General features: G+C 43.3%; 1 protein-coding gene across 16 annotated transcripts in view; it reads left to right on the plus strand.

The window, feature by feature from the left end:
* Positions 1-26,212, plus strand: part of GREB1L (GREB1 like retinoic acid receptor coactivator) — a 138,306-nt gene that overhangs the window by 105,467 nt on the left and 6,627 nt on the right. For 11 of the 16 annotated variants that reach the window (XM_066992838.1, XM_066992834.1, XM_066992836.1 and 8 more), the window contains 14 exons: positions 1,271-1,468; positions 3,358-3,538; positions 5,096-5,288; positions 8,680-8,813; positions 10,310-10,649; positions 15,333-15,448; positions 15,825-16,099; positions 17,090-17,652; positions 18,185-18,287; positions 22,000-22,155; positions 22,342-22,481; positions 24,191-24,352; positions 24,686-24,893; positions 25,560-25,725. In XM_066992838.1, the coding sequence (XP_066848939.1) occupies positions 1,271-1,468; positions 3,358-3,538; positions 5,096-5,288; positions 8,680-8,813; positions 10,310-10,649; positions 15,333-15,448; positions 15,825-16,099; positions 17,090-17,652; positions 18,185-18,287; positions 22,000-22,155; positions 22,342-22,481; positions 24,191-24,352; positions 24,686-24,893; positions 25,560-25,725 (2,935 nt within the window). The remainder of the gene's footprint in view (positions 1-1,270; positions 1,469-3,357; positions 3,539-5,095; positions 5,289-8,679; positions 8,814-10,309; positions 10,650-15,332; positions 15,449-15,824; positions 16,100-17,089; positions 17,653-18,184; positions 18,288-21,999; positions 22,156-22,341; positions 22,482-24,190; positions 24,353-24,685; positions 24,894-25,559; positions 25,726-26,212) is intronic. The other 5 variants (XM_048058032.2, XM_048058047.2, XM_048058044.2 and 2 more) reach the window with 3 other exon arrangements.

The raw sequence follows: 26,212 nt of genomic DNA on the forward strand, positions 1-26,212 counted from the left end.
CCCCAAATAATCTCAGATTTTCATGTAAATTATAACATTTTTTAAAGTGGTTCATTACTTGAAAAAACAACTCTAGTTCTTCTGTATTAAATTTGTATTAGATCTGGATTTTTATTTTATTTTATTTTATTTTATTTTATTTTATTTTATTTTATTTTATTTTATTTTATTTTATTTTATTTTATTTTTTAATGATAAACACTGTTCATCAGGATTTAACCCAGTAGAAAAACTGATAGAAAGAAAAACTGTAATGGGATTATCCTAAATCCTATTTTACTGTTGGTAACCTGCAAGCTGAAAACGTTCAGGGGCTAGTTAAGCATGGATTGTCAGGCATAGAAATTGCCTACTGGAAATACTGAAAATAGGAACATGCTTTTTCTTGCAGGAAACAGGAGTGTTCTGCTACATGCCTATAAAAAGTCCAGTCCCCCAGTTCTCTGCAACTAGTATAATGACACTTATTAAGCTCAGTTAAATCTGAGACTAAAATTTTGTTAAAAATCAAGAAACCTCCAAACAAATAAATGTTCTCCCCCCCAAAAAATAATTGAGATTTATTTCATAAGTGTATTGCTCATCTTCCCTTTGCAGTATATGTAAGGATAAGACAGATAGACACATGGCTATCTCAATGCGTACTTAGAGTGGGGCTCAAGAAATCAGAGTAGGTCTCGTGTACAAATGAACTCCCAGCTTCCCTGCTGCACTGCTAGAATCTTCTTGGCAGGATTATCAAGGCAGGCTCGGTTTCCTCAGGTTAATAGGTGTGGTGGCTCTCCTCCCGCGGTGCCCTGAGCACTGTAACCTCAGCTGGTTCTCCTGACAGGAGTGGGAGAGGGAAGCTCCTGAAGGAGAACAGCAAGCTTCAGGAGAAGATCAGGGATATGTAGATATCTCTAATATATGCACGTTATGTATGTGTCGGTTTGTTTAACGGATTGCATTTCGCTGTGTTAGCATTGACGTTTCCTTGGGCCGCACCCTTAAAAATACTCAGAAACACTTAAAGCACTTAAAAATGGGCAGTACTGTACCTGAGGTCATCTGACAGATAATCACATTTTGATCAAAAAGAGGAAGTTGACATTTGTGATTTGTACCCAGCTTTCCAGAGTGTTAGGATTTATTCTGGTGAGTGATTTTTTGTTTTTTTTTTCTCATAATAGAGGGTAGGCTATTTGGAGGGTCCTGTGTGTTGGGGGGTGGGAAAGTAAACATGTTTCTTGTTGTGTTTTGTTTTCTTTTTCAAACACACACACTCTAGATTTGGATGTTGATACCTTCCAAATTTACCAGCCACAGCTTACAGTTGCCAGAAAGCTCTTGTCCCAGGTTTGTGCTATAGCAGACAGTGGCAATCAGAGCCTGGACCTGGGCCACTTCAGCAAAGTAGACTTCATCGTTATAGTTCCCCGTTCAGAAGTCCTGGTGCAGCAGACCCTGCAACGGATTCGACAATCAGGTAAGAGGAAGGGGGGGAAAAAGAGACCGTTAAATCAGACCCAAGTATGTGCTTGCTATTAAGTCATCTCTGATACAAGTGCTCCTATATGTATTTTGCATGTCCTGTATTGGCTCCATTAGTTGGTATCATTGATGAATTCAGAACATCTTCCTTTCGTAAACTAGGCCCAAGCTGTACAGCAGAAGTGGCAAAGGAAATTGCCATATTCATACAGATCTGAGGAATGTGTGACCTGAAGAAGTACCCAGCTGTCAAGGAAGAGGGGGGATGAGCGAGTGCAGTTGTTCAGATCTTTTATTCCCTATGAACGCTAGTGCCATTTGTTCTAGGTACACTTTGTGCATATGCCCTCATGTATTAGCACAAGCATAAGTGCAGGTAAATTTACATAGGTAAATGAGTAATTCACTCGCATTAGCAGACAATAATTGCCATGCTGTTTCAGATAGTGAGTTCTTTTGTTGGGTTCTGCATCTGACCACAGCTGGTACCAAATACATCAAGAAGAACAAGAAAGCTTTACTGTCCAGGTGATGGAATACGTCCCCTTTGAGAACAGCCCTTTTTATCCACCCTGTTAGTGATTGATATGTCCAGGAAAGCATAAGAGTTTCTCTTCAGAAAAATAAAAAAAATCCTGTCTAATGGAACCGTGGACTGTCTGTGTAGATGTTTGGTCCTTTTTGGCTCTTGATCTCTGATACTGTGGAGTAAATAAGTCCTTGTGATAGCTATATATTTAGGATATTTTTTTTGTTTGTTTCATTGGCAGGACTTCTTTTCTACCTTCAGCCGTATCTAATAATCCCTTGTTTTTGCATTTGAAAGTCATGGATATGAGCATCCAGTGTAATGTTTCTATGAGTGGTTTTAGGTAGCTGTTGGCTTTTTTTCCTCTTGTTTTCAACTCTGAACTAAAATGTCCCATGGTTTCTGATTGTGCCGGTATCTTGATGTAGCTCAATTTTATGGTCCGTCTCTGCAGGTATTTTTTCTCAGCTTGGTTCTGTTTTACTAGTAAAAGGAAAGGAATGAATTAGGTTGCTTGGAATAGGGTTTTCTTTTCCTTCCTAATGTAACCTTGTTTGCTGTGGTTTTTTTTGTTCCATTCCTTGCTTCTTCACCCATTTTATTTACTTTACCATGTGTGTGTCTTAATAATGCTGCACATTAAACCAGAGGTTGTCTGATATTAGTGTTTCACATTTATTTTATTATATTAAATGAGTGGTTTCTACTTTACATTTAACATAATTTTAAAAATGATTAAGAGCCTGCCAAATAGATAGTTGACCCACATGTCAGTGTGGTTAATTGCTACTTCTTTAATTCAGAAGATGTTCAAAGCTATATACATCTTGCCTATTTTTTTGAATATAATGGCAGTTTGTCATTACAAAGACTGCTAGAGAGTAGTTGTGTTTTACTGACATTTGCAGACTAACATTGAGGCAGAGGCAAGGCATGAAAAAATGATATTAGAGTTAGCTTTACATAAATTTAAGATTTTTGCGAAGGAAAGGTTAGAGTAACTACTTCTGACTGTGGCAAGGTTGATATATTACCTAATAAGGGGAAGTTTGGCCTGGTATCGTGGAGCACAGCCGACTGAGTGCTGCTCTGGAAGTTTTTGTGGATATTTTTTTCCTTTTTGGTAATGTGAGAAGTCTTTGGAAGGTCTTCAGACACTTTTTGTAGGAAATCCAGAAGCGAAGAAGCAGATGTCAGTCTCCAATGTGAGAGAAAATGCATTCTGATAATCTTCTTCCTGAGGCGTATCAGTGATTTGGCTAAGTTGCGATATTGGCAGACAATACCTACAGATGACGATTAATTATTGGATGTACTCAGAGGAAAAGATTTTTTTGCATTCTCCTTTTTGGTAGGTGTCCTTGTGGACTTGGGCCTAGAAGACAATGGAACAGCATATCAGAGAGCTGAGAAATACGTGGTTCGGCTAGACAATGAGATTCAAACAAAATTTGAAGTTTTCATGAAACGAGTGAAGCAGAATCCATATACGCTGTTTGTGCTGGTTCATGACAATGCCCATGTAGATTTAACAAGGTAGGTGCTTCGATATACTGAAGGAAAACAATCCTCTTCCCGTATCTTTCTATTAGGTATTTCAAAAGACTTGTCACTTAGAGGTTCCTCTAAGCCTAAGGCATCTTGTTCCTCAAAATCAGAAATTGTCTTCTTTACTTGAGCCTGATAAATAATTAACTAATCAGTTAGCTAATTCTGATTCAGCTGAAATTGGATGAGACTAGCTTCAGATTTTTGTGTCCCTAATAAAACTGTTCACAGGGGTAAGAGCTATGGTACTGAAGTACAGGAAGAAGGGCTGAAATTTGCAACTTTGTCTTTTTCCTATTTCCCTGTTTTTTTCTGTATGCACACCTGAAGCTGTCTCACGTTCTCAAACTAGCCATGTTTTAATTCATGCTTTTATCCTTGATGACAGTGTTGCTTTTATTATGAGAAGGCTTACATATATTTAATACTTTTCAGCTTCTGAAAAAGGCACTAGCTCCTGTAAGAAAAGGATTTTAAAAACTGTTGAAGTTGGTCAGTGTCAGATCTGCACAGAACATATACACATGTGCAGAAACATTTCTTCGCACTGAATCACAACTTTACTATTGACAAAAAGAAAGAAGTAAATAAATAAATAGTTCTGGTCTTGATCTGTGACTAAACTGAGGAGAAAAATTTTAATGTGGTTTAGACATGGTGCATTAGGTTGTGGGACTCATTTGGATAGCAGAGATAATAAAATACTTTCCTTGAAGGACAGCTGAAAATAGCTAAAAGCAACATTCTTCCTATTTTATCCTCCCCATTGAATTTTTGTTATACTGAATTTGGAATTCCTGTTTATCATAGAATCATAACATGGTTTGGGTTGGAAGGGACCTTAAAGCTCACCCAGTTCCAACCCCCCTGCCATGGGCAGGGACACCTCCCACCAGACCAGGCTGCCCAAAGCCCCATCCAGCCTGGCCTCGAACACTTCCAGGGATGGGGCATCCACAGCTTCTCTGGGCAGCCTGTGCCAGTGCCTCACCACGCTCATAGTAATGAATTTCTTCCTAATGTTTGATCTAACGCTACCCTTTTTTAGTTTAAAACCATTATCCCTTGTCCTATCGCTATACTAAACTATCCTGGAGGCCAAGGTGATTCCAGGAGCTGGAAATCATGACAGCAGGTTCCCTGGTCTCTTAGAAAAATGTATCTGCCTGAAGAATCCAGTGGATTTTATAAACTTGTTACTCTATCCTAACCCCACAACTCATGCAACAGCGTTCCTCAGTAAGAAGGACATCAGCTTTGGCTTATTTTTGGTTTCCTCTGTCTGATGGTCTTTTAAATTGGCACACTAATTCAACTTCTTACTTTCAGCAGATTTTGGTCCTTTATTTAGTTTTTTTCCCCTGTTGCCTGACTCTACCGACAGAGAACACTCAAATGGTTTTGACATCTTTCACCCTTTCAAAGAGTTTTTTGGGCTGTGATTCTCAGTGCCATGGTCATTTGGAGATTTTTCTGGAGGAAGAGAGTAACCCATTGAATCTCAGGATGTCAGTAAGGCAATTCTTTGCATTCTTATTTCTGCAGTGCCATTTCAAGTTCCCTGTCACATGGTGAGCCTAGTCATGGTCTGGCTGATAGAGTTATTAATTGCAGGGAGGTCCTTGAAGCATTCAACCTCCTTGTTCTTCAGGTCAGCTCTTTTCCTTACGCCTTGCAAACGCAGCAGTCCAGGATCAGCTCTAGCAATGAGGTACATTGGATACAATTTGATACTGTGGTAAGTGTTTAATTTATAATTTTAATTGTGAATCTTAATGTTGACTCTTCACCTAACAGAATCTAGCAGATATATACATTAAAATGAAGTGTTAGAAGGGAGTTCTTTCTCTGCTGGAGTTTGTTTACTCAGGCTCTAGCTACACAATCCTGGGATGATGACAGTAGACGTAGCGTTGACATGTAGGCCCAGAAATTTCATGTTTTCCTCTATCCAGTCACATAAGATGAGTAATGACTTTTTATGCTCTGGTCAGACAAAACTATGTAGACATGCTGGAAATCTCTGGAGCTGGCTTTGCATTTTCAAGCAGTCTAACTTTTGATTGTAAGTGGTATATCATACAGCCTGTCAAGTCTATTCACAACTTTTCAAATGTTATTAAAAAAACGGTGCACTAGGTTAACGAGTTACAGTGTAGTAAGTGCCATCACTGTGCAGATGAGGTGAGAAAAGTCACTTTGACATTCAGTACCATTAGCTTTACTGACCATTTCAGCCAGCTGATTCTGAGGATGTTTTGGCTATCCTTTCTAAAAAAATACCCTTTTTTCCTCTTCTTTGTTTGAAAAAAAAATAAATTATATCAAGATTGACTTTAATGTGTTGAGTGGACCATTGGTTTCTGTAAAGTATATTAAAATACTAGCTGGAAAAAGTTAAAGTTAAAATAAAAAGTTATTTCCATAAACTCCCAGTATGCTAACAGTCAAACAGAATAGTAGAAACGAAGGAGTGAATGAAGAAAATTAGAGAATTAGAGAATTAGAGTGAATGGAGAAAATTAGAAAGGCCAAAGCTCATCTGGAGCTCAACCTGGCTACTGCCGTTAAAGACAACAAAAAATCCTTTTACAAATATATCAACGCGAAACGGAGGACTAAGGAGAATCTCCATCCTTTACTGGATGCGAGGGGAAACCTAGTTACTAAGGATGAGGAAAAGGCTGAGGTGCTTAATGCCGCCTTTGCCTCAGTCTTTAGCGGCAATACCGGTTGTTCTCTGGATACCCAGTGCCTTGAGCTGGTGGAAGGGGATGGGGAGCAGGATGTGGCCTTCGCTATCCATGAGGAAATGGTTGGCGACCTGCTACGGAGCTTGGATGTGCGCAAGTCGATGGGGCCAGATGGGATGCACCCGAGGGTACTGAAAGAACTGGCGGAGGAGCTGGCCGAGCCGCTTTCCATCATTTATCGGCAGTCCTGGCTATCGGGGGAGGTCCCAGTTGACTGGCGGCTAGCAAATGTGACGCCCATCTATAAGAAGGGCCGCAGGGCAGACCCGGGGAACTATAGGCCTGTCAGTTTGACCTCAGTGCCAGGAAAGCTCATGGAGCAGATTATCTTGAGGGTCATCACGCGGCACTTGCAGGGCAAGCAGGCGATCAGGCCCAGTCAGCATGGGTTTATGAAAGGCAGGTCCTGCTTGACGAACCTGATCTCCTTCTATGACCAAGTGACGCGCTTGGTGGATGAGGGAAAGGCTGTGGATGTGGTTTACCTTGACCTCAGTAAGGCTTTTGACACAGTTCCCCACAACATTCTCCTCAAGAAACTGGCTGCTCGGGGCTTGGACTGGCGTACGCTTCGCTGGGTTAGAAACTGGCTGGACAGCCGGGCCCAGAGAGTTGTGGTGAATGGAGTCAAATCTGGTTGGAGGCCGGTCACTAGTGGTGTCCCCCAGGGCTCGGTACTGGGGCCGGTCCACTTTAATATCTTTATCGATGATCTGGATGAGGGCGTCCAGTGCACCCTCAGTAAGTTTGCAGATGACACCAAGCTAAGTGCGTGTGTCAATCTGCTCGAGGGCAGGAAGGCTCTGCAGGAGGATCTGGATAGGCTGGAGCGATGGGCTGAGGTCAACTGTATGAAGTTCAACAAGGCCAAGTGCCGGGTCCTGCACCTGGGGCGCAACAACCCCAAGCAGAGCTACAGGCTGGGAGATGAGTGCCTGGAAAGCTGCCTGGCCGAGAGGGACCTGGGAGTATTGGTTGATAGTCGGCTGAATATGAGCCAGCAGTGTGCCCAGGTGGCCAAGAAGGCCAACAGCATCCTGGCCTGCATAAGAAGCAGTGTGGCCAGCAGGTCTAGGGAAGTGATTGTGCCCCTGTACTCGGCTCTGGTGAGGCCGCACCTCGAGTACTGTGTTCAGTTTTGGGCCCCTCGCTACAAGAAGGACATGGACGTGCTCGAGTGAGTCCAGAGAAGGGCGACCAAGCTGGTGAGGGGTCTGGAGAACAAGTCTTACGAGGAGCGGCTGAGGGAGCTGGGCTTGTTCAGCCTGGAGAAGAGGAGGCTCAGGGGCGACCTCATCGCTCTCTACAGTTACCTTAAAGGAGGCTGTAGAGAGGTGGGGGTTGGTCTGTTCTCCCACGTGCCTGGTGACAGGACGAGGGGGAATGGGCGAAAGTTGCGACAGGGGAGTTTTAGGTTGGATGTTAGGAAGTACTTCTTTACCGAAAGGGTTATTAAGCATTGGAACGGGCTGCCCAGGGAGGTGGTGGAGTCACCATCCCTGGAGGTCTTTAAAAGACGTTTAGATGTAGAGCTTAGCGATATGGTTTAGTGGAGTACTTAGTGTTAGGTCGGAGGTTGGACTCGATGATCTTGAGGTCTCTTCCAACCTAGAAATCTGTGATACTGTGAATACTCAAAGTTTGCTTTTTGGTTGATTGTTAATGTAAGCCATTGTGGTGATGTTCTGTAAAATGGTCTAGACAATTTTTTTTTCCCAAAAGTAAAAAATAAACAACTTCAGTCTTCTGATTAAACAGATAACTCACAGAAAACAGGAGATTGTATGTGATTAATTACATTCCTAGTGATCACTGGTGGTGTAAATGCACTGGAGACCATGCTGTGCTTCCAGCAGGCACCTCATGAAATTTCAGGCAGTAAATACTCTGCCTTCCTGATTGCTGTCAGTAGATTTACGTTCCTGCAAAGAAATGATCAATTTCTGTTTGTCATTAGAGATGTGTAGAATCTGACGATCAAGAAGAATTTTGGAAATGAATAATGCTTCTGTTTTCAGGTTCTACTTTAAATAGAAATGAGGTAACAGTTGTCAGTAAACATATAGCCAGAGATAGGGAGTCAGAAAAGAATTATCAGGATTCTGAAAAACCCCTGCAATCAAAGGTAGAAGATACATTGAAAAATTTGAAAGGACCTACACCTGTCTTTTCCTAAATGTAGACAAATAGTAAGTTGTGATAAACAATTTAAATTTTATTATAGTCTTTGAAACAAACAAATAACATCGAGGGAGAAGAAATGAAAGAAAGGGTACTTTGGTTTGGAAAATACTTTTCACTTATCTTTTAAATGACAAAAGAAATTAAAATTGTTTCCAGCTTTTCTTATGTTTTTGCTCACTCTGTATGGAACAGGATGACACCGCCAGTGAAGACAAGCTGTACTTCGGCTTGAATGAATACAGCAAATCCCTCCAATGGGGAGTCACAAGTCCACTTCTGAGATGTGATGAAACCTTTGAAAAAATGGTCAACACGCTTTTAGAAAGGTAAATAGGATTCTGCTTAATTGGGATCTTAAGGGTACAGATATATTTATGAGCCCTGTCTCAGGCGGATGAAGACACGATGACATTTGATGTTGATCTCGGGAACTGTAAAGTATGTGCAATTTTTATTTTGTAACAAATTTTGTACTGTTGAAGAAGCAGGGGATGTACTTCATTTACTTATGGAAAGATTAGGCCCAAGCAGTGGAAGTCCAAGCTCGTCTGTGCTGCTCCTGCCTTTTGGCTCAGTCCTTACTAAGCTAAGAAGGTACCAGAAATTAAATACCTCACTGCTTCTGGTGTCTCTCTGCTGAGACTGCCAGCAAATTTGTCAGTGGTGGCCCAGGAGAGTGATGTCATTTCAAAAACTTCAATTTTATTCTTTCATTAGCTGGCTGTGCTTTTGGTTCGTACAGCTGAGAGGCTGAAAGTGGCTTGTAAGTACCCTGTAGCTGCCTGAACAAGCTCATTTCATAGCACATCTCCAGGATAGAATTAAACACTCACATTATAGAAACACAAGCAATGACATGGTTTCCAGCAACGTGGAGTTAATCTGTTCTGCATACCAGCAGGATGGATCCGTTATAACTGCTCAGGCTATAGTTCTCATGTTGCCATATTTAACAGAACAGGATTGTTCTGTCTTCTGTACTGTTTTTTGCTATTTTATGTAGGTCAGCATAATTGAAAATGTATCTGTATTTGCTAAGTAAAATGCAATATCAAATTATCAACACGAATCATTAAATAAATCCATATTATCTACAAATACGTAATTAATAAATGTGATAAATATTAGTAAGGTCAATTAATTTCAATAGGTCAGTTCTTTAAGTTTCTTGTAGTCTTTCTGAGCAAGTCCAATGGAAGAGACAGTGGCCTCTATTGCTCTCTTTCTGTTCTTAAGATGCGGATTGGGAAAGGGATGAAGGAGGTTTAGTACATATGCAAATATTGCCCTAATATTGAGGTTAGGATCAGACTAGAAAGTTTTGTCTCAGAGCCAGCAATCCCTATTGATAAGTCTAACTTTCTGGGGAAGAGAGTGGGAAATGGGAAATCATGAAGTACTTCTTCCAGAAACCACTTGAAGCAGTGATGGTCCTCTGAGTTCATAGAAAAAGAAAACTTCTGGACAGCAAAATGTATTAGCCCCTGCTCTTGGACTGAAGCAGATCTGAGATGATCCATATCTCCATTAAGTTAAAGATCTTTAGTTGAAATTTTGTCCCAAATAAAGATAACAGAAGTTTATTATTCCTTTTACTTGAGAGCAGGACTTTGTGCTTAATTTTCCACATTTGGAGAATGTTTAATTAAAACACAGTTGGGTTTTGAGCAAAATTTTGGTCTGTGAAAATTAAAGGCTTCATTCTTCAAGCACTACAGGAAAAAATGGGTACTTCTTTACTGCACAGCCCTGTTTTTTGGCTAATTTTCAGACACTACTGTGATTTTGCATGCGCTAACGCAGAACTGTTGTCTCCCGAAAGGTATCCCCGGCTGCACAGCATGGTGATTCGCTGCTACCTTCTCATCCAGCAGTACTCCCAGGCTCTGATGGCTCTCACGACCATGGCCTCGCTGAGAGATCACAGCACGCCTGAAACGCTCAGCATAATGGATGACCTTATCACTTCTCCCGGAAAGGATAAGAACGGCTGCGGCCACATGCTCGTCATTAGGGTGCCGTCTGTGCAGCTGGCCATGCTGGCCAAGGAGAGGTTACAAGAAGTAAGAGACAAGCTAGGTCTGCAGTACCGCTTTGAGATCCTCCTTGGGAATCCTGCTTCAGAGCTTACAGTTGCGAAACACTTTGTGACACGGTTGAAGGTTAGCAGAAACTACGTATTTCTTTGTACGATCGTTGTAGTCATCTCACTGCTGTACGTATTTCGTGTGTGTTCCCACATGTTTTAAACTTAATTATTTTATAGGAAAAGAGTCCATGATCTTTATCTTTTCCAAGGAAGTATACGGTACTTCTGATGAGCATTAATGATTTAGGAACTCAGAAAAAAATTGAATTGTTTCTGGTCCCTGAAGTCAAACACCGGATGTTATCTTGCTTGTTAAAATTGAATAACAGCATGAGTCAGATTCCTCTTTGAACCTCTGAAAGCAGAGCTCGGATCTCCCTAGACAAACTAATTATTTCCATCAGTTTATCTCTCTAGTGTATCTAACTGTCTGCTCTGTCTTACCATCTTCTGCTCTTCTGGCAACTGGTAAAATACTCTGTTTGTTGTAGACTTATTTTCTCAAACCGCTGCGTGTTGAAAGCCTTTTCTGCACAGCATATATGCACCGAGCTAATTGCATGGATTTATAAGAGGCTGGTACAATGAGCCACATCCACTTCCTGTATTAACCGTGCTACATTAAAAAAAACTTTGGTTGCCTTTCGTACCAGCCTGAATGTAGTTCAGGTTATCTGTCGTGATCCCTGCTTTACATCTCACACAGAGATTCATTTTCAGTTTCATTGTGAGTTACAGTGTGTTTAAAAGCACACACAAAATGAAGGAATTTTGTGAACCTTTCTTAAAGAGCTTCTCTACAACCAAAACCAGGTAAAATGTCCTTTAAAGTAGCCACCCCTTCTGTTTCTCAAACCCTGTCTGCTGCAGGAGAGGGAATCACAAAATGGCTTGGGTTGGAAGGGAACTTAAAGACCACACAGTCTCAACCCCCCTGCCATGGGCAGGGACACCTCCCACCAGACCAGGCTGCCCAAAGCCCCATCCAGCCTGGCCTTGAGCACCTCCAGGGATGGGGCATCCACAGCTTCTCTGGGCAGCCTGTGCCAGGGCCTCACCACCCTCACAGTGAAGAATTTCCTCCTGATGCCAAATCTAAATCTCCCCTCTTTTATTTTAAGCCCTTTGTCCTATTACTACACTGATAGAAAGTCCCTCCCCAGCTTCCCTGTAGGCCCCCTTTAGGTACTGGAAGGCTGCTATAAGGCCTCCCCAGAGCCTTCTCTACTTTAGGCTGAACAACCCCAACTCCCTCAGCCTGTCCTCACAGGAGAGGTGCTCCAGCCCTCTGATCATCCTGGTGGCCCTTCTCTGGGCTCAATCCAACAGGTCCATGTCCTTATGCTGGGGGCCCCGGAGTTGAATGCAGTGCTCCAGGTGGGGTCTCATGAGAGCAGAGCAGAGGGGGAGAATCACCTCCTTCAACCTGCTGGCCACGCTTCTTTTGATGCGGCCCAGGATAGGGTTGGCTTTCTGGGCTGCAAGTACGCATTCCTGGCTCTTATCGAGCTTCTCAAAACCAGCACCCCCAGGTCCTTCTCCTCAGGGCTGCTCTCCATCCATTCTCTGCCCAGCCCATATATATGCCTGGGATTGCCCCAGACCAGGTGCAGGACCTTGCACTTGGCCTTGTTGAACCTCACAAAGTTCACACAGCCCCACCTCTCAAGCCTGTCCAGCTCCCTCTGGATGACAGCCCTGCCCTCCAGCCTGTCAGCTGCACCGCACAGCTTGGTGTCATCAGTACACTTGCTGAGGGTGCCCTCAATAACACTGTCATGTCACCAACAAAGATGTTGGATAATGCCAGTCCTGATACCAACCCCTGAGGATCACCACTCGTTACTGGTCTCCACCTGGGAGAGAAATAGTGAAGGAGAAAACAAGATGTGAGATAGCTCTGTGCTGCTGGTGGTTTGTTGTTGTTGTTTTGGGCTAGGCTTTAGTTCTAACCTCGAACCGTTCTGGGTTGTGAGTCCTATGAGGGTTTCTTTATGGCACTTTAACCTTGTGGTTGCAGCCCATACACATTGTTGGGACAGCTTGTGAGGCTTTCAGTGCAGATCAGGATTGAGTGTAAGAGGCTGATGTAGGTGAATATCCATGTAGTGTGAATAGATGTGTGAATATCCATTGATCTGAATAGAGGACTTTGATCAGATAGGGAATGGAAAAAAATCCTAAATGTAATTCCCCACAATGTAAAATGCTTTTTTGAAGTAAATAATGCTGTAGGATTCTGGACTTGTTTCTTTCCTTGTAGGTGACTAGAAAGAAACAACAACAACAACAAAAAAAACCACTTAACTCTGAAAGATGCCTATAAAGAGAGGGAGGAGAGGAATTTAGTTGTCCAAATATAAGCCTGCGGTGCCTTTTTAGGTGGTTTATCCCACCTGTCCTTTTTAGGTGGGTGCTCCAGAAGGATGAAGGGCACCTGTGAGTACTGTGCGGGGCTGCCAACCCTGCCAGTGTGGTGCCCGGGATAACACAGGCTGTCTGAAGTGGTGTGGGGACAAGTTTGTGCAACTGATTCCCATTACAAAATTCATCAGCCAGGTTCCTGTTGAGTCCGGTTCATTGCAGACGATTTCGATTTGGTCTCCTTGCAGCTTGGCTTTTCTCCCGATGTTAGGAGGCGTACCGGTGCTGGGGGACTAGAGGCAGGGGGGGGTCTGGCTGCTGGCTGCTTCCACGGTGAGTGCCCTGGAGAGGAGGGGAGAGCGGCACCAGGCAGCCGAGCGCTTGCTGGAGAGGTTGTCTTGAAGTGCTGGCCCCGCCGATACCTGCGGTGGGTTGCAGGGGGGTGAGACTTCGTCTCGACCTTCTTCAGGAGCCAGAAGGGAAAGCTTATAGCTTCTGGTAGCCCCCATTGGAAGGGTTGATTTGAGTTCCCCTCTTCCTAAGAGCGAGTTACCAGTGCGTGTGGTGCCGCAGCAGGGCTGGGAGGGCCGGCAGCAGTCTGTGAGGTGCTGGTAGTTGAACCGTGTCCCCCTCCACCAGAGGAGCCCTCTGGCACGCCACACGGGTCAGTCCTTGCCATCTGGGAGCCAGGCTCCAAGGGGGGAGAAACAGCTAGAGGTAAGGAATGAAAGAAGAGATGGAAAATAATTTAAATAACTATTTTTTTTGACCAGCCATGTTGTCATGGCAATAGAGGTCACCTTTTAAGTGTAATAAGTCAATTTGGGAGCCATTCAGAAGTGGGGAGCCTGGAGGGCTGCAGCTCTCTGCCCCTCCTGAATAAAGTGGACAAAAAATACATCTTCTGTATGCGGGGTTCCAGCTCAAAGCTCCAGGCACTCAGGCTTCTTTTCTGTTCTTTAGGCTAGAAGAAAGAAAAATCAGTTTTGAATCTGCCTTCTCCCATTTCATTTTGTAGCCGTGCACTTTCTCACAATCTTCCAGCATTGGGAAGGAAGGCTAACGCGCAGCCAGGCTAACCCTGCTGAAAAGCCAGAAAATCTCTCTCTGCTGCTGAGGCTGTTTAACTGAGCCAGCAGAGGTGGTTAGGTAGTTGGAGAAATATTTTTTTTCTACGAACATGTTACGAGGAAGATGCAGAAATCAGCAGGGGAAAAAAAATCACGGCTGGAGAAAGAAAATTAGAGCCATAGCAGAGACGGGGAATACTGTTCCAAATCATGCTCTTCCTAAGCTAAGAAAAAATTAGTCATAGCTTATTTCAGTGGAAATTTTCAGAAGGTAAAATGGCATGCTGAGTCACTGATCTGCTATTGAGTCCTCTTTTTCAATCCCCTTCATCTGCCTGAGAAAATGACTCATAAAACACGGCCTTTCTGGGGAGGAGGAAGGGTAAGGAAAGAACAGGTTGAGCATACAGGTTGAGAGCAGAAGAGCCGAGAGGGAATTTAAGACAGCGTTCTTCCTTTAGGTTATGTTTTCCACAGTTTGCATGAGTCGGGTTGCTCTGTAATTTGTTTGTCTGTGATGAATCTTTATGGATATCTATCGGTACATAGATAAATATTCTTCATGGGCACTTGGAGTGTCTGGGCTTGCCATCTGTATGACCTGGCAAAACAGACTCCGTGCCTCAGCTAGGTCTGAATTTTCTTCCAAATTGGTATTGTCCATTATTAAAAAGAAAGAAGAAGGATCTTCTTCCAGCAGAATGAATGCTGTAGCTCGAATACCTGCGGATTCTGAAACAATTATGGCTTATTTTCCTTGTCTGGAGAGGCCTCGATGTCTCTGTTCGACATGGACGTGTGAAATCTATAGGTTATGTGTAAAGAGACTGCTGATCTCTGCTGATCTCTGATGATGTCTGCTGACGATCTCTGCCTTGACTAGATGCTGACTGAAGAGGCTATGTTGTCAGTTTTACCAGGCAGTACTCACAGTGTATTGACAAGAATGGCAGGGTATGAACCTGCATTTTCCCATTTCAGCTTTGTAATTCCAGTGTTTGGAGAGGCAGACTGGCTTCTTTCCTTTCCAAGTGATGGTCTCTGAGTCTTTCAGCTTTGCTTCCTTTTCACGGTTGCTGTAGGGTGCTCACGCTTCTCTTGATTGAATGCTGATATTGTTGCTCAAGAGAGAGCAGTGTTTGAGGAGGCTCCATCCAAAACAGAGGACCCTGATGAGCTCAGCCATGTTCACCAAGCTCTGCTGAACCAAGGGCAGCCCTGTATACAAAGAAAAGTCAGGAACTGAAAACAAACAAACAAAACAACAGGTGATTGCTTAGAAGGTTTCATTTAGATGTGACTTGGATATTCTCTGTTCACAGGCTTGGAGGGGAAATGAGCAGGATGACTGGATTCCTCGCACCTATCAGGATTTGGAAGGTCTGCCTTGCATCGTTATTCTAACTGGCAAGGATCCTCTGGGAGAAACTTTCCCCAGGTGCTGTTACTGCTCTTGCAATATGTTTGTTTTCTAATATGTTTTGATAAGTTTTTTTTGTGGGGGAGGTTACATGGTTTGATACCAACTGTTCATTTTTTATCACAAAGAAGCGCATTTTGGAAGACTTTGGGAACGGTTTAAAATTTTGCAAAGTGTGGCTTGTGAAAAGTAAAGCTCCTGCACTCTGTGGGTCAGCGAACGTCTGTGCAAAGCACCAAGGAGCACAGCTTATGTGCTGCGTGTTTTAAAATTATGTGATATTTAATGGCTAGTAGAACTGTTCGTGAATATTTAATAAGCAGTTAAAGATAGGGAGTGTTGTTCAGGGTCGGGGAAAACAAACCATCCTTTTTTCTTGGCTTGGCTTTTGCAGGTCATTGAAGTACTGCGACCTTCGGCTAATTGACTCGAGCTACTTAACTCGGACTGCATTAGAGCAAGAAGTAGGCCTGGCATGCTGCTACGTCTCGAAGGAGGCGATTCGAGGGCCCATTGTAGCTCTTGACCTGAGTGAGAAGGAGCACGAGAAGGCTAATGGTAGCGAGAATGACTCTGATGAGCTGCTGATAGACTTGGACAGACCGCAGAGTAATAGCAGCGCTGTCACCGGAACCTCAGGTCAGTTGTCTGCTGCTGCTGCTCTAAAGAGTAAGTCTTCGGCTATCTGTCACTGGAAATTGAATGTAAATATTGAGATGCTTCATCAAACGGGAACGGCTTGTACCCTGCTGCAGGCTGAGCAGTGAAATATTATGTGCAGATCCTTGCCATGGTGAGCAATTTCCCTGTCTACAGTTAAAAGGGAGCAGTGTTGCAGTGGGAGGATGGGTCCTTTATTATTACTTTTTTAAACTTGTATTTCACGTTTGCTGATAGTTTTGTCTGGTGGATCCTGAAAAGATCTTAAAAATCAGAGTAGAAATTAACAGGATTAATGTTAGGAATAGCAAAATGCTGTGTAACTGGGGGGGTAGCTGTGGGTAGAAGTGGATGTTTGCCTCCTGGCCACGACCAGCAGGGTGGCTGGGTCTCACTCTACTTCTTCAGCCCTCAGTGGAGAATCCTCTCCCATCAGGCCTTTCCTTCCTTGCATTTGCCTGGCACTTCCAGGTCCTTCCCTTTGTTTCCCTATGAATTCGAGGTATTAAGGCAGCTGAATCGAGCCTTTGCCAGGCACCAGATCTTACCATGCATTTAAAGCTGCCTGGTATGGTAGAGGGAGCACAGCCCACTTCACTCGAAGGTTGCAGTGAAATGCTCTCCACTGAAAGGAGGGCCAGATTGATCTATGTGTACAGCGGTGTGTTATACTTCAGTTTCAGAGGGTTGTACCATGAAATTCTAAATCCCAGATGGGAAATGATAGTTAACATACTGAGATTAGCAGTCATTTGGGATTGGGATACTTGTGTTCGGACCCTGAACCCTAGCAGAATGGCTGTTGCCTCTCTGGCAAGAGGGACAGATAGATTTATTTTTTAGCTGTTGAAACACCAGCCTAAGCCTCTCCCAGCTGTACTCATGAACAGAAGTACTTGTAGGTTAAGCTTGTGCTCTAGATCAAATGGGTTCATGATTTTTTTGCATTTTTCTTATATCAGCCAGTATCTGTTCACTGCCTGCTCTTTGTTTTGCCAGGCTCCCTGGCTGACAATGGTGTGAGCTCCTCGAGTGCTGCGGACAAGTCCCAGAAGCAAGCACCATCGCTCAGCTTTCAGACTGTGGCGCACAGCTCCGTCGATGAGGGGGCTTACCCTGCTTTCACAGCTGGAGAGACCCTGAAACAAGAGTGCGACTCCCTGGGTAACCAGATGGCAAGCAGCACCACTTCGAAACTGTCGTCGCTGTCTTCGGTGTCCCAGACGTTTCGGTGGCCTGGCCACTCAGCCAAAGACAGCAAGGCCCTGCGTGCTGCGCTGCCACGCATCGTCATCCTGTCGAAAGCTGCGTACTGCCTCCTGAGCTCGCAGAAAAGTGGGAATTTGCCTTCCTCCTCTTCCCTCCTGCCTCACGCCGACGTGTCTTGGCTGAGCTCTCTCAGGCCCCTGCTTCACAAGGACATGAGCAGCGAGGAGCAGTCGCTCTACTACCGGCAGTGGACGACAGCCCGACAGCACCACGCGGACTTCAGCAATCAGGGTGAGGCGTCCGGCTCAAGGAGCTTTCACCCCAGGCGGCTGCTTTTGACAGGACCACCACAAGTAAGAGCACAGTTCCTTCCTCTTGCCTTACTAGCAGGGTGAGAGGACAGGCGATGAGGACTGCTACAGCTGCAGATGGAGATGTACTTGAGAGGCCCCATGAAACTCGTACACAGCAATGCGTTTTGAGATCAAAAATTGGTAAAAATTTAAGGTTAAGCATGAAGCTGGAAGCGGTAAGGAGAGGAGGGGTAATCTGTATGTGTCATGGTTTTTTAAGCCTGTATTACATACTCGTGGATGGCACTGGGCATAAAATTGCCATGAGCATGGCAGTGGGTGAACAGTTTATCAGTGGTGATCTCCCTGCATAAAAAATGTGATACAGGCTCTGCTCTGGGCCAGATTTTCCTCACAGATAATTTTGTGATACCATTCAGCAAAATGGGGAATACTGAGTCTTGTTATGCCTTGCAGGCAGGACTAGAATGGCAAAATAACAGGGGTAGGCCCAAATGCATTTACCTGAAATGTATCCTTCCTGTGCATTAGTCTGACTTGGGATTCAGACTCCTTTTCATCTCTGGTTCAGGTGGGAAAGACTGGCTCGTATCTGCAGTTCCTGAGGATCCTCTTTCGCATGCTGATCAGGTTGCTGGAAGTAGATGTGTACGATGAAGAAGAAATAAATGCCAGTGAGTATTTAGAAGTAATTTTTAACATGCGTTATTAAGTGACTCTCTTACATATTAATAAGCAGTGACAATTTTTTTAGACTTACAAAAAGACTTCATAACTGACACCTGCCACTTGTCCTGTCCGTTACTGTGCAGCTACACTTGTTGTAGGTACCTGCATATATATAAAAACAGATGAATAAAAATGTAAATTTTACATGGGTCTTAACTAAGAACTTTTAAGTGTATTTTGGATTGGTCTTACTTATATGCCACTAAAATGAAAGTGAACACAAAACTGTATATGGGAAACATCTGCTTGCTAGTTTTTAACATGCCTGCTTGCTAGTTTTTAAGCTGTGGCTGCTTTTAAACAGACAAAACAGATTGAAAACACTACTTTTCTGGCTGAAACATCAATATTACTATTTATGTTTAATTACCAGTTAGATACCAATTATTTATTTACGTTTAATTACCAGTTATAGATACCAATTTTTAGTAAGACTGTCTTCTGTAACCAGTTTACAGATCTTGTGCTGAAGAAAAAGGCTGGGGGGAGGGACACCTCTCTGAATTTGTGCTCGTTTGTCAGATCTCACAGATCCATTAACTGCTGTGGCAGGACTTGGCCTTGAGAAGCACAAACCCTTTTAAAAGTGATTCCTCTTAGGGTGTTCTTTACATAACTCTGTGGTTGTAGTGAAGTTAACTCTGTGATGCATAAATTTCATGACCAGACATCAGAAAATGCAGTTGTTTTCAGACCTTTGAAAAGATTAATTTGCATTTCTGCTCAGAAAGTGCTATCAAATTTTTGAAAAATGTATTCCCCTTAGATTTGGAGCTCTGGGGATTGTTATTACCTCATTATTTGAACTAAAGTTCCCCAAAAACTTAGGATGAAATCACAAAGTAAGAACAATTCTGTGTCATGCAGTCTGGTCTGTTCTGATCACAGCAGCTGTGTCACACCCCTTTCAGGAATGCATGAAGCTGCGTCAGAAGAGCAGATTGGGTTTACTTGGGGTTTTTGGTTGTGGGATTTTTGCTCCCACAGCTTCTACTGGAATGCTTTTCCAGAACCCTAATGCTCTGATGATTGAAAATATTTTTTTATTCCCCAACCCAAAGATATTCCTGCCCCTATTATAAACATTTTGGGGGAGAAGGAAAACAGTATTATTTTAAATTAAAATGCTTTTACTCTTCTTTGATGTTTGCTTCTGTGATGTAGTCATGCAGCAATCGTCTTCCCTCTCAGCTTTCATCTAGGTAGCCTGCGCCAGCTTGCAGGATCCTCACAAATGACAGGCTCATTATTCTTCTCATCGGTTTCGTACCTCTTGTCTGTGCATCTATTTTCAATTTATTCTTTTGGTACATGGCTGACCAGAGCTGTGTGTGAGACCATGCGGGGTGTTTAACCAGCCCAGTGTGCAACAGCTTGTGTATTTCCCTGCCTCCACTGAAAACCCCGCGGCTGATGAAACCAGTGATTGCACTTGTCTTTTCCATCTTCCCATTTCACTGACGCTGATCCTTAGCGTGTACTTGCGGGTGCCTCTGCAACTCCGTCAGTTCCAACTGAGGGACTCCCAGCCTACTGCAGAAATGCTTGTTATTAGTCCTTGACGGTACATATGACTCATATTTTTTCTGTTGAATGTCATCCAGTGACTGTTGCTACCGTTTTTGAAGGCATTGAATTCTTTCTGGATGCTCTTCTGTTCCTCCTCTGTATTGGCAATGACTCTTAGATTTGTGTCACCAGCAAACTTGAGGCAAGGGTTGTTGTTGTTGTGTTGTTTTTTTTTTTGAGACAGTGACATTAGGGAAAGTATTAAAAAGTATGTCCCTCTGCTGATCTTTGTGAACTTTGCTGGTAATATCCATCTGCCTTAATGCTTATGATGTTACATGCTGCCATCTTCTGTTTAATCACCTTTGCAGACCATTCATTGTCTCCATTTTCTTCCAATGTATTAATAATTTGTCATATAGCATCATATCAAATACTTTACTTGGTAAAAGGTAAGATGTGTGGCGTTTCTTTTGTTTAAAGAAATAGATATGTTATATCTGTGTAATGAAAGTAACATGGGGTTTCTTTGGTCAACCCGTGCTGAGTTTTATTGCATTTTTTCATTTATTTCAACATCTTTATTTCCTTCATCCTCCCCAAGTTTTGAAAAACACCAAGGCCAAAATAATGGACTGAGAGTTTCATAGATCTCTGAAATGGTGATAACATCTGCATTATTCTTGCACGGAAATCAGGCTTGCACCTGATTTCACACACCTGTTTTTTCAGGAAAGTGGCATGGAGATTATTCTTTCTCATTGTTTTCAGTGTGCATCAAGCATTTAGAGATTTGTTTCCATCTCAGCTTATAGTGAAGCATTTGCTGTAGCCCAGAAAAAATTTGTTTTCGTGCACTTTTCTGAGGTATGCCTCAGCTTGACATTTTGCAAAGCTTTTTATTTTAATCTTGCAGTTGATGACATGTGAGTCAAAACTTTATTTGCTGATGGGCTGTTTCCATTCCTCTTGGACTTTGTTCATACTTAGTGTCCTTTTTGCCTCTGAACACCTCCTGGTGTTCCTGTATTGCTTGGTGTGGTGGTTACCGATTGTTTGGCAACCGGGATTCCAAGAAATCCAAGTCTCATTCACAGGCAAGTCCCTAGTGTCCTCAGTCTAGTGGGCTTACTGAGCCAGCTCTCTCAGGATTTGTCTGTGTGAACACATTAATAAGCCTCACTTCACCGGTGGTACATGTTAATTCGAGCGGTGCCAGTGAGGTAACAGCCTCTGCACTGCAGCTGGCTCGCACCCCTGTGGGTCAGTCTGGGTAGGGTGAGCGTGTCCTTGTGTGTAGACCCAGCATTCGTTTCATCTGAGTTTGCCTTTCTGAAATGAGCAACCTCAGCTCCCTACTTTTGTGTGTTTTTCCCTCTGATTTTAAACTGAATCAACTCGTATTCAAGCTTCAGTCCCAGCTCCAGCTTGTCATCTTTGGCCAGTGTTTTCTCACGTTCACGTTGCTTACACTTGATTCTCTACCTTAGACTTACCTCTGTCGGATGAAGCAGAAGTGTTCCAGCTGATCCTTGCTGGTCGCATCCCATTCTCAAGAATGTGTTTTTACTGCCTTTACCATATACTCAGCTGCTGGTTCATAAGTTTATGCACCCTCTTTCTCCTTGCTTTCATTCATCTGACTTTGGATGCTTTTGCTTCTTGTTTGCCCAGTTCCCTCCTTACTGTGTACTAAAAAGGGATCCATAGAGGGACTGAGAAGACGTGCCTGTATCTTCTGCACAGACAGAACTGTTCATTTGAGCATTTTATGTATAAATATAACAATTCAGAGTGAATTATGCCTCAGCACTTTGATGAAGGGCAGAGCAGAAAGATATCCATAAGGATGCTTCACCCCACAGTTTCCAAGGAATTGCCATTTCTTTTAAATGTCTTCATATTGACTATAATCTGAATTTTGGTGATATTCATAGAAAGGTTTGAGTTGGAAGGGACCTTAAAGATTATCTATTTCCAACCTCCTTGCTACGGGCAGGGATATAACGCTTATGATGTTCAAAGATGTCTTTCTTGCGTGTATTTGCGCACCTGTGTGAATTCTTGTGCAATTGTAAATCAGCAAACATCACATAAACACCATTTAGTGGGTATCTGATACTGCTTACCTAAAGTGTGTTGTTGCAGATCATACAGAAAACGGCGAAATTACTCAGTCTAGCAATGACCACTGGCCAGATATCGAGATCTTCAGTAAAATGTCTTTTGACCTGAGCGTACATGACCCCAAGTACAGAACTATAAGTCCAGTGTACACAGAACAACTGTCAAGAGTGAAACAAGGTAAGCCAAAGGAGAATTTTCTAGGAATACTTTCCTACAAAAACGATTTTTCTATTGGTTTGACTAGACACATGAGCTTAAAAAAGCCTTTTATCTCCTAACGATGTGGAACAAAACAATTTGTTCTTTACAATTGTTACCAGGCTCAGTCTCTGGTTTCTATCACTCATAAAATTTCTTTTACAGAAACAAGCAAAGAAACAAAATCGGAGGAACCTAAGAAAAGAGAGACCGTGTCCATGATGTTGACAAAATACGCAGCTTACAACACGTTCCATCACTGCGAACAGTGCCATCAGTACATGGACATTAACCCTGCTGCACAGGTTAGTGCCAAGGCCCAACGGTAAAATGCATCCTTGATTTTTCTGTGGTCTCTCCAGGCATACCGCTCTGGCCTCAGGACTCATGCTTTCACCTTCCCTGAGATGGAACTGTTTAATTTCTTCCATTCTCAGGGGAGATATTGAGCTACAGACCCTGGAGCATCAACTGTGTCTGCTGCGTTCTGCATGAGCAGTTCTCTTCTCCAGCTGCCTCTGACAAAGGGTGAATATTGTCACTAGTTGTCTCAAGCCAAAGCGTTATTCAGCCTGCCCAGAGGGTCCACAGTGTCTCATGGCAGAGGACTGTAAAATTGAGAGAGAAGCTTGTCTTACCTAAATGCCAGCCATCCACACACCTCTGATGGGAGACTGGAAGGCCTACTTCTTCCTCCCTTTGTATGTAGTTGTGCGTGCTTCTTAACAGTAGCTTACAAGTCACGGGACGAGAAGGATCATTTTTAGCTGTTTTGTAATCCTTTTGATCTTTTGATCTCCAAAATAAACAGCTATGCTCACGGGAGGCTGGCAGGTAAGATTTTTTCCTGGTTAATAGCTCAGACATTATTAACCACCAGCAATGGTTTACTTGGAGGTTTCTTATCTCAGTTCATTCTTTTCTTGCTTACTAATCTTTCCCAACAGCTTGTTACTAACCTAGCACGCTGACCTGGAAATGTACAGTGTCAGTTATTACACAGCAGCCCCAGCAAATCTGTTTGAAACCTCATGCTTCGTTCAGTATGTTGACACAAGCAAATCCTCCCAAGGGACATCTTTGTTCCCTTTACACATCTTTGTGCATCTGGTCAAACACAATGACTATAACAAATCTGAATATCCACCTGTACGTCTGAGTTGTGTATATAGAGTTATGAGAGCTAAACTCAGAGAAATTATATATCCAAAGGGGAGTCACTGGATAGCGAGCATTATGGAGGGGAAGAGATAGTTAAATCCTCTAGCAGAACCTAAATAAAACCCTTTTCATTCTTCATCTCTACTTAGGCTAATTATTTCGGTTGTTTAGTAAAGATTATAGAGGGGTGACTGCTAAGAGTAAATGATTTGACCTTGAGGTAAGACACATGCCTCTCGAGGATGAAGTCTTACCAGATATGTAGGCGCTTTGTGTACATGTACATGGCTCAGTGAAGCACTGTGCAAACTCAAGCTCGCCCAAATACTTCATAGCCTTGTTAATGGGGTGGTCTGCCTTGGTTACGTAGCTGCTTACAAGAGTACTGTCACAGGAAAAATACCACACTAACGCGGCCACGCTGCTGCTGTCTGTGAATGGCAGTGCGCTCTGCTGTGGAGGCAGACCCCTATGTTACACGTCTTTGAATCTTTTGGAAAAATTTGTTTGGACAGTTTCTTTCCATGTGTGTGTATTTCATTTCTGCTTGTAAATACCGATAAATAATTTCCAGCTCAAATAGACTTCAGAAGAGCCCAGATGGGCCAAAGATCATTACTGGTACAGGAAGCTGGTTGTTTTAATAGCGAGGCAAGTTACATGCCTAAACAATGTAGCTTATGGTAGAGGAAATGAGAATATAATAAAGTTAACTTCAGTTACTGAAAGAAAATGTTGTGGATGTTCTTTCGTGGTGGCTGCCAGTATTGTGACTGCAAGAGCAGGTTGCCAAATGCTCCTTTTGGTTTACCTGCTTGCAAATCCTCCTCCCGCTTCTTTTTGTTTTATACAGGTATCTGACTCCACCCTGCATGCTTTCACATTTTCATCCTCGATGCTAGGAGAAGAGGTTCAACTGCATTTTATAATCCCCAAGTCCAAAGAGAACCATTTTGTCTTCAGCAAGCAAGGAAAACATCTAGAAAGCATGCGTCTCCCACTCGTTTCTGACAAGGTGTGTGTGCTGCTCTCATCCATCTGCCGGCTGCATATGCTGAGTGCAGTCAGCTTGACATACATTTGCAAATCAGTGGTGGTTGGCAGGTTTATTTTTTCCTTTTTTTTTTTTTCTTCTTATTTTATTTTAGTCATTTGCATAATTCTTACCTAACTCTCCCTAGAACTGGAGTTTTTGAAGAGAATCATCCCTGTTGGTATTCCTAGTATCCCAGTCCTGGCATGTTGCAATGATCAATAACGTTCAAGACCAGAATAAACAATAAATAAAAATCCGTGTCAGGAATAACCTGCTTTTTATGTAATGTTGGCAAAATATCTCCTGTTCTAGCAGAATTTGAATGCGGTCAAGAGTCCGATCTTCACTCCATCAAGTGGACGTCACGAACACGGCCTCTTGAACCTCTACCATGCCATGGAAGGCATCAGCCACCTTCACCTCCTCGTAGTCAAGGAGTACGAAATGCCGCTGTACCGCAAATACTGGCCCAACCACATCATGCTCGTCCTGCCTGGCATGTTCAACAATGCTGGCGTTGGTAAGAGACACCGTCAGTGCTGTGGAAATATCAGTGTCCATGCTGGACAGTACGGAAAAAAGCTTCGCAGTGCTGTGATAATAGCAGCAATCCGTGTGCAGAATGTGATGGTTTAAAAGAAACGCTGCGAGGGACGTAGGGTGGATATTTGTAGTGATCGCTGCCTTCTCAATTTAAAATCTGATGGGTTTTCGGCCGTATTTGGTCATTTTACTCAGCCCCACTGCGTGAATGTTCATTCTAGACATTTTACACATTTTTCTTTTTTTGTTAGCTGAAGCTAAATATTAACTGCAGCTGAACACTGGGGACTTGAACTTTGGATTTCATTTTTCTGGAGTTTCAGAGTTCTCCTGCAAGAAGTTTTAAATAGCTTCAGTTTTTGGATCTCAGACACTTTTTGATTCAAGTTAGTTATTCTTTTAATGCCCACTAAATCATTTTCTGTAGTCTCTTAAAAAGTCTGCTTTTCTTCCTATCTTGCCTTCTAGATTGCAGTCACACTGAAAAGGGGACGTTTTGATTTCTTTTTAAACTAAGATGTTCTGAGCACTAAGTTCATAAAAGGGTAATGATTGCAGTTCGTTGCGTAGCCTTTCTTTGAGAAGAGAGAGTGAAGAAGTCAAACCAAGATCTCTCTCTGTCTCCTTTACGGTGTTTTCTCAGGTGCTGCCAGGTTTCTGATTAAGGAGCTGTCCTACCACAATCTAGAGCTGGAACGAAACCGCTTGGAGGAGCTGGGGGTCAAACGCCAGTGCGTGTGGCCTTTCATTGTGGTCATGGATGACTCCTGCGTGTTGTGGAACATGCACAGCGTCCACGAACAGTCCAGGTAAGTCACCACCCAGCACTGGGCTCCCCGTGCCGATCCAGCACGGACGGCAGCACTGCTTCAGTCAGCACCCGCACCTGCAGCTTAGGCTCATCTGTAGCATCCGACAGCAAGTGAAAGACCAGACAGCTGGAAAAGTAGGGCAGCTGGAATTGCTGGGAGTGTACTCAAAATACTGCTGAGAGCAGCTTTTGGCAGTGACTTTGTTGTAGTAACACCAGGCAGGCTGTCCAAAAGGCCTCACAGCGGTCATTATCTACTCAATTGCTAGCTAAATAGTCCAGGAACGGCACACTTGGACATCAGATACCTTCCCTAAAATGCAAAAAACGCATCCTTTTCCTTGCTGCCATCTGCCCCTCACTCCGAGCAGTGGGAAGGCTGTAGGTTTGTCCCGCTTACCACCAACATCCAACCTAATGGTGTTACAAGCTTCCACCCGGCTCTGCCCTTACATCCGTGTCCCACAGCGAGCATCATCAGCAAA

Source organism: Anser cygnoides, chromosome 2 (genome assembly GCF_040182565.1).
Source record: "Anser cygnoides isolate HZ-2024a breed goose chromosome 2, Taihu_goose_T2T_genome, whole genome shotgun sequence".
Lineage (NCBI taxonomy): Eukaryota > Metazoa > Chordata > Aves > Anseriformes > Anatidae > Anser > Anser cygnoides.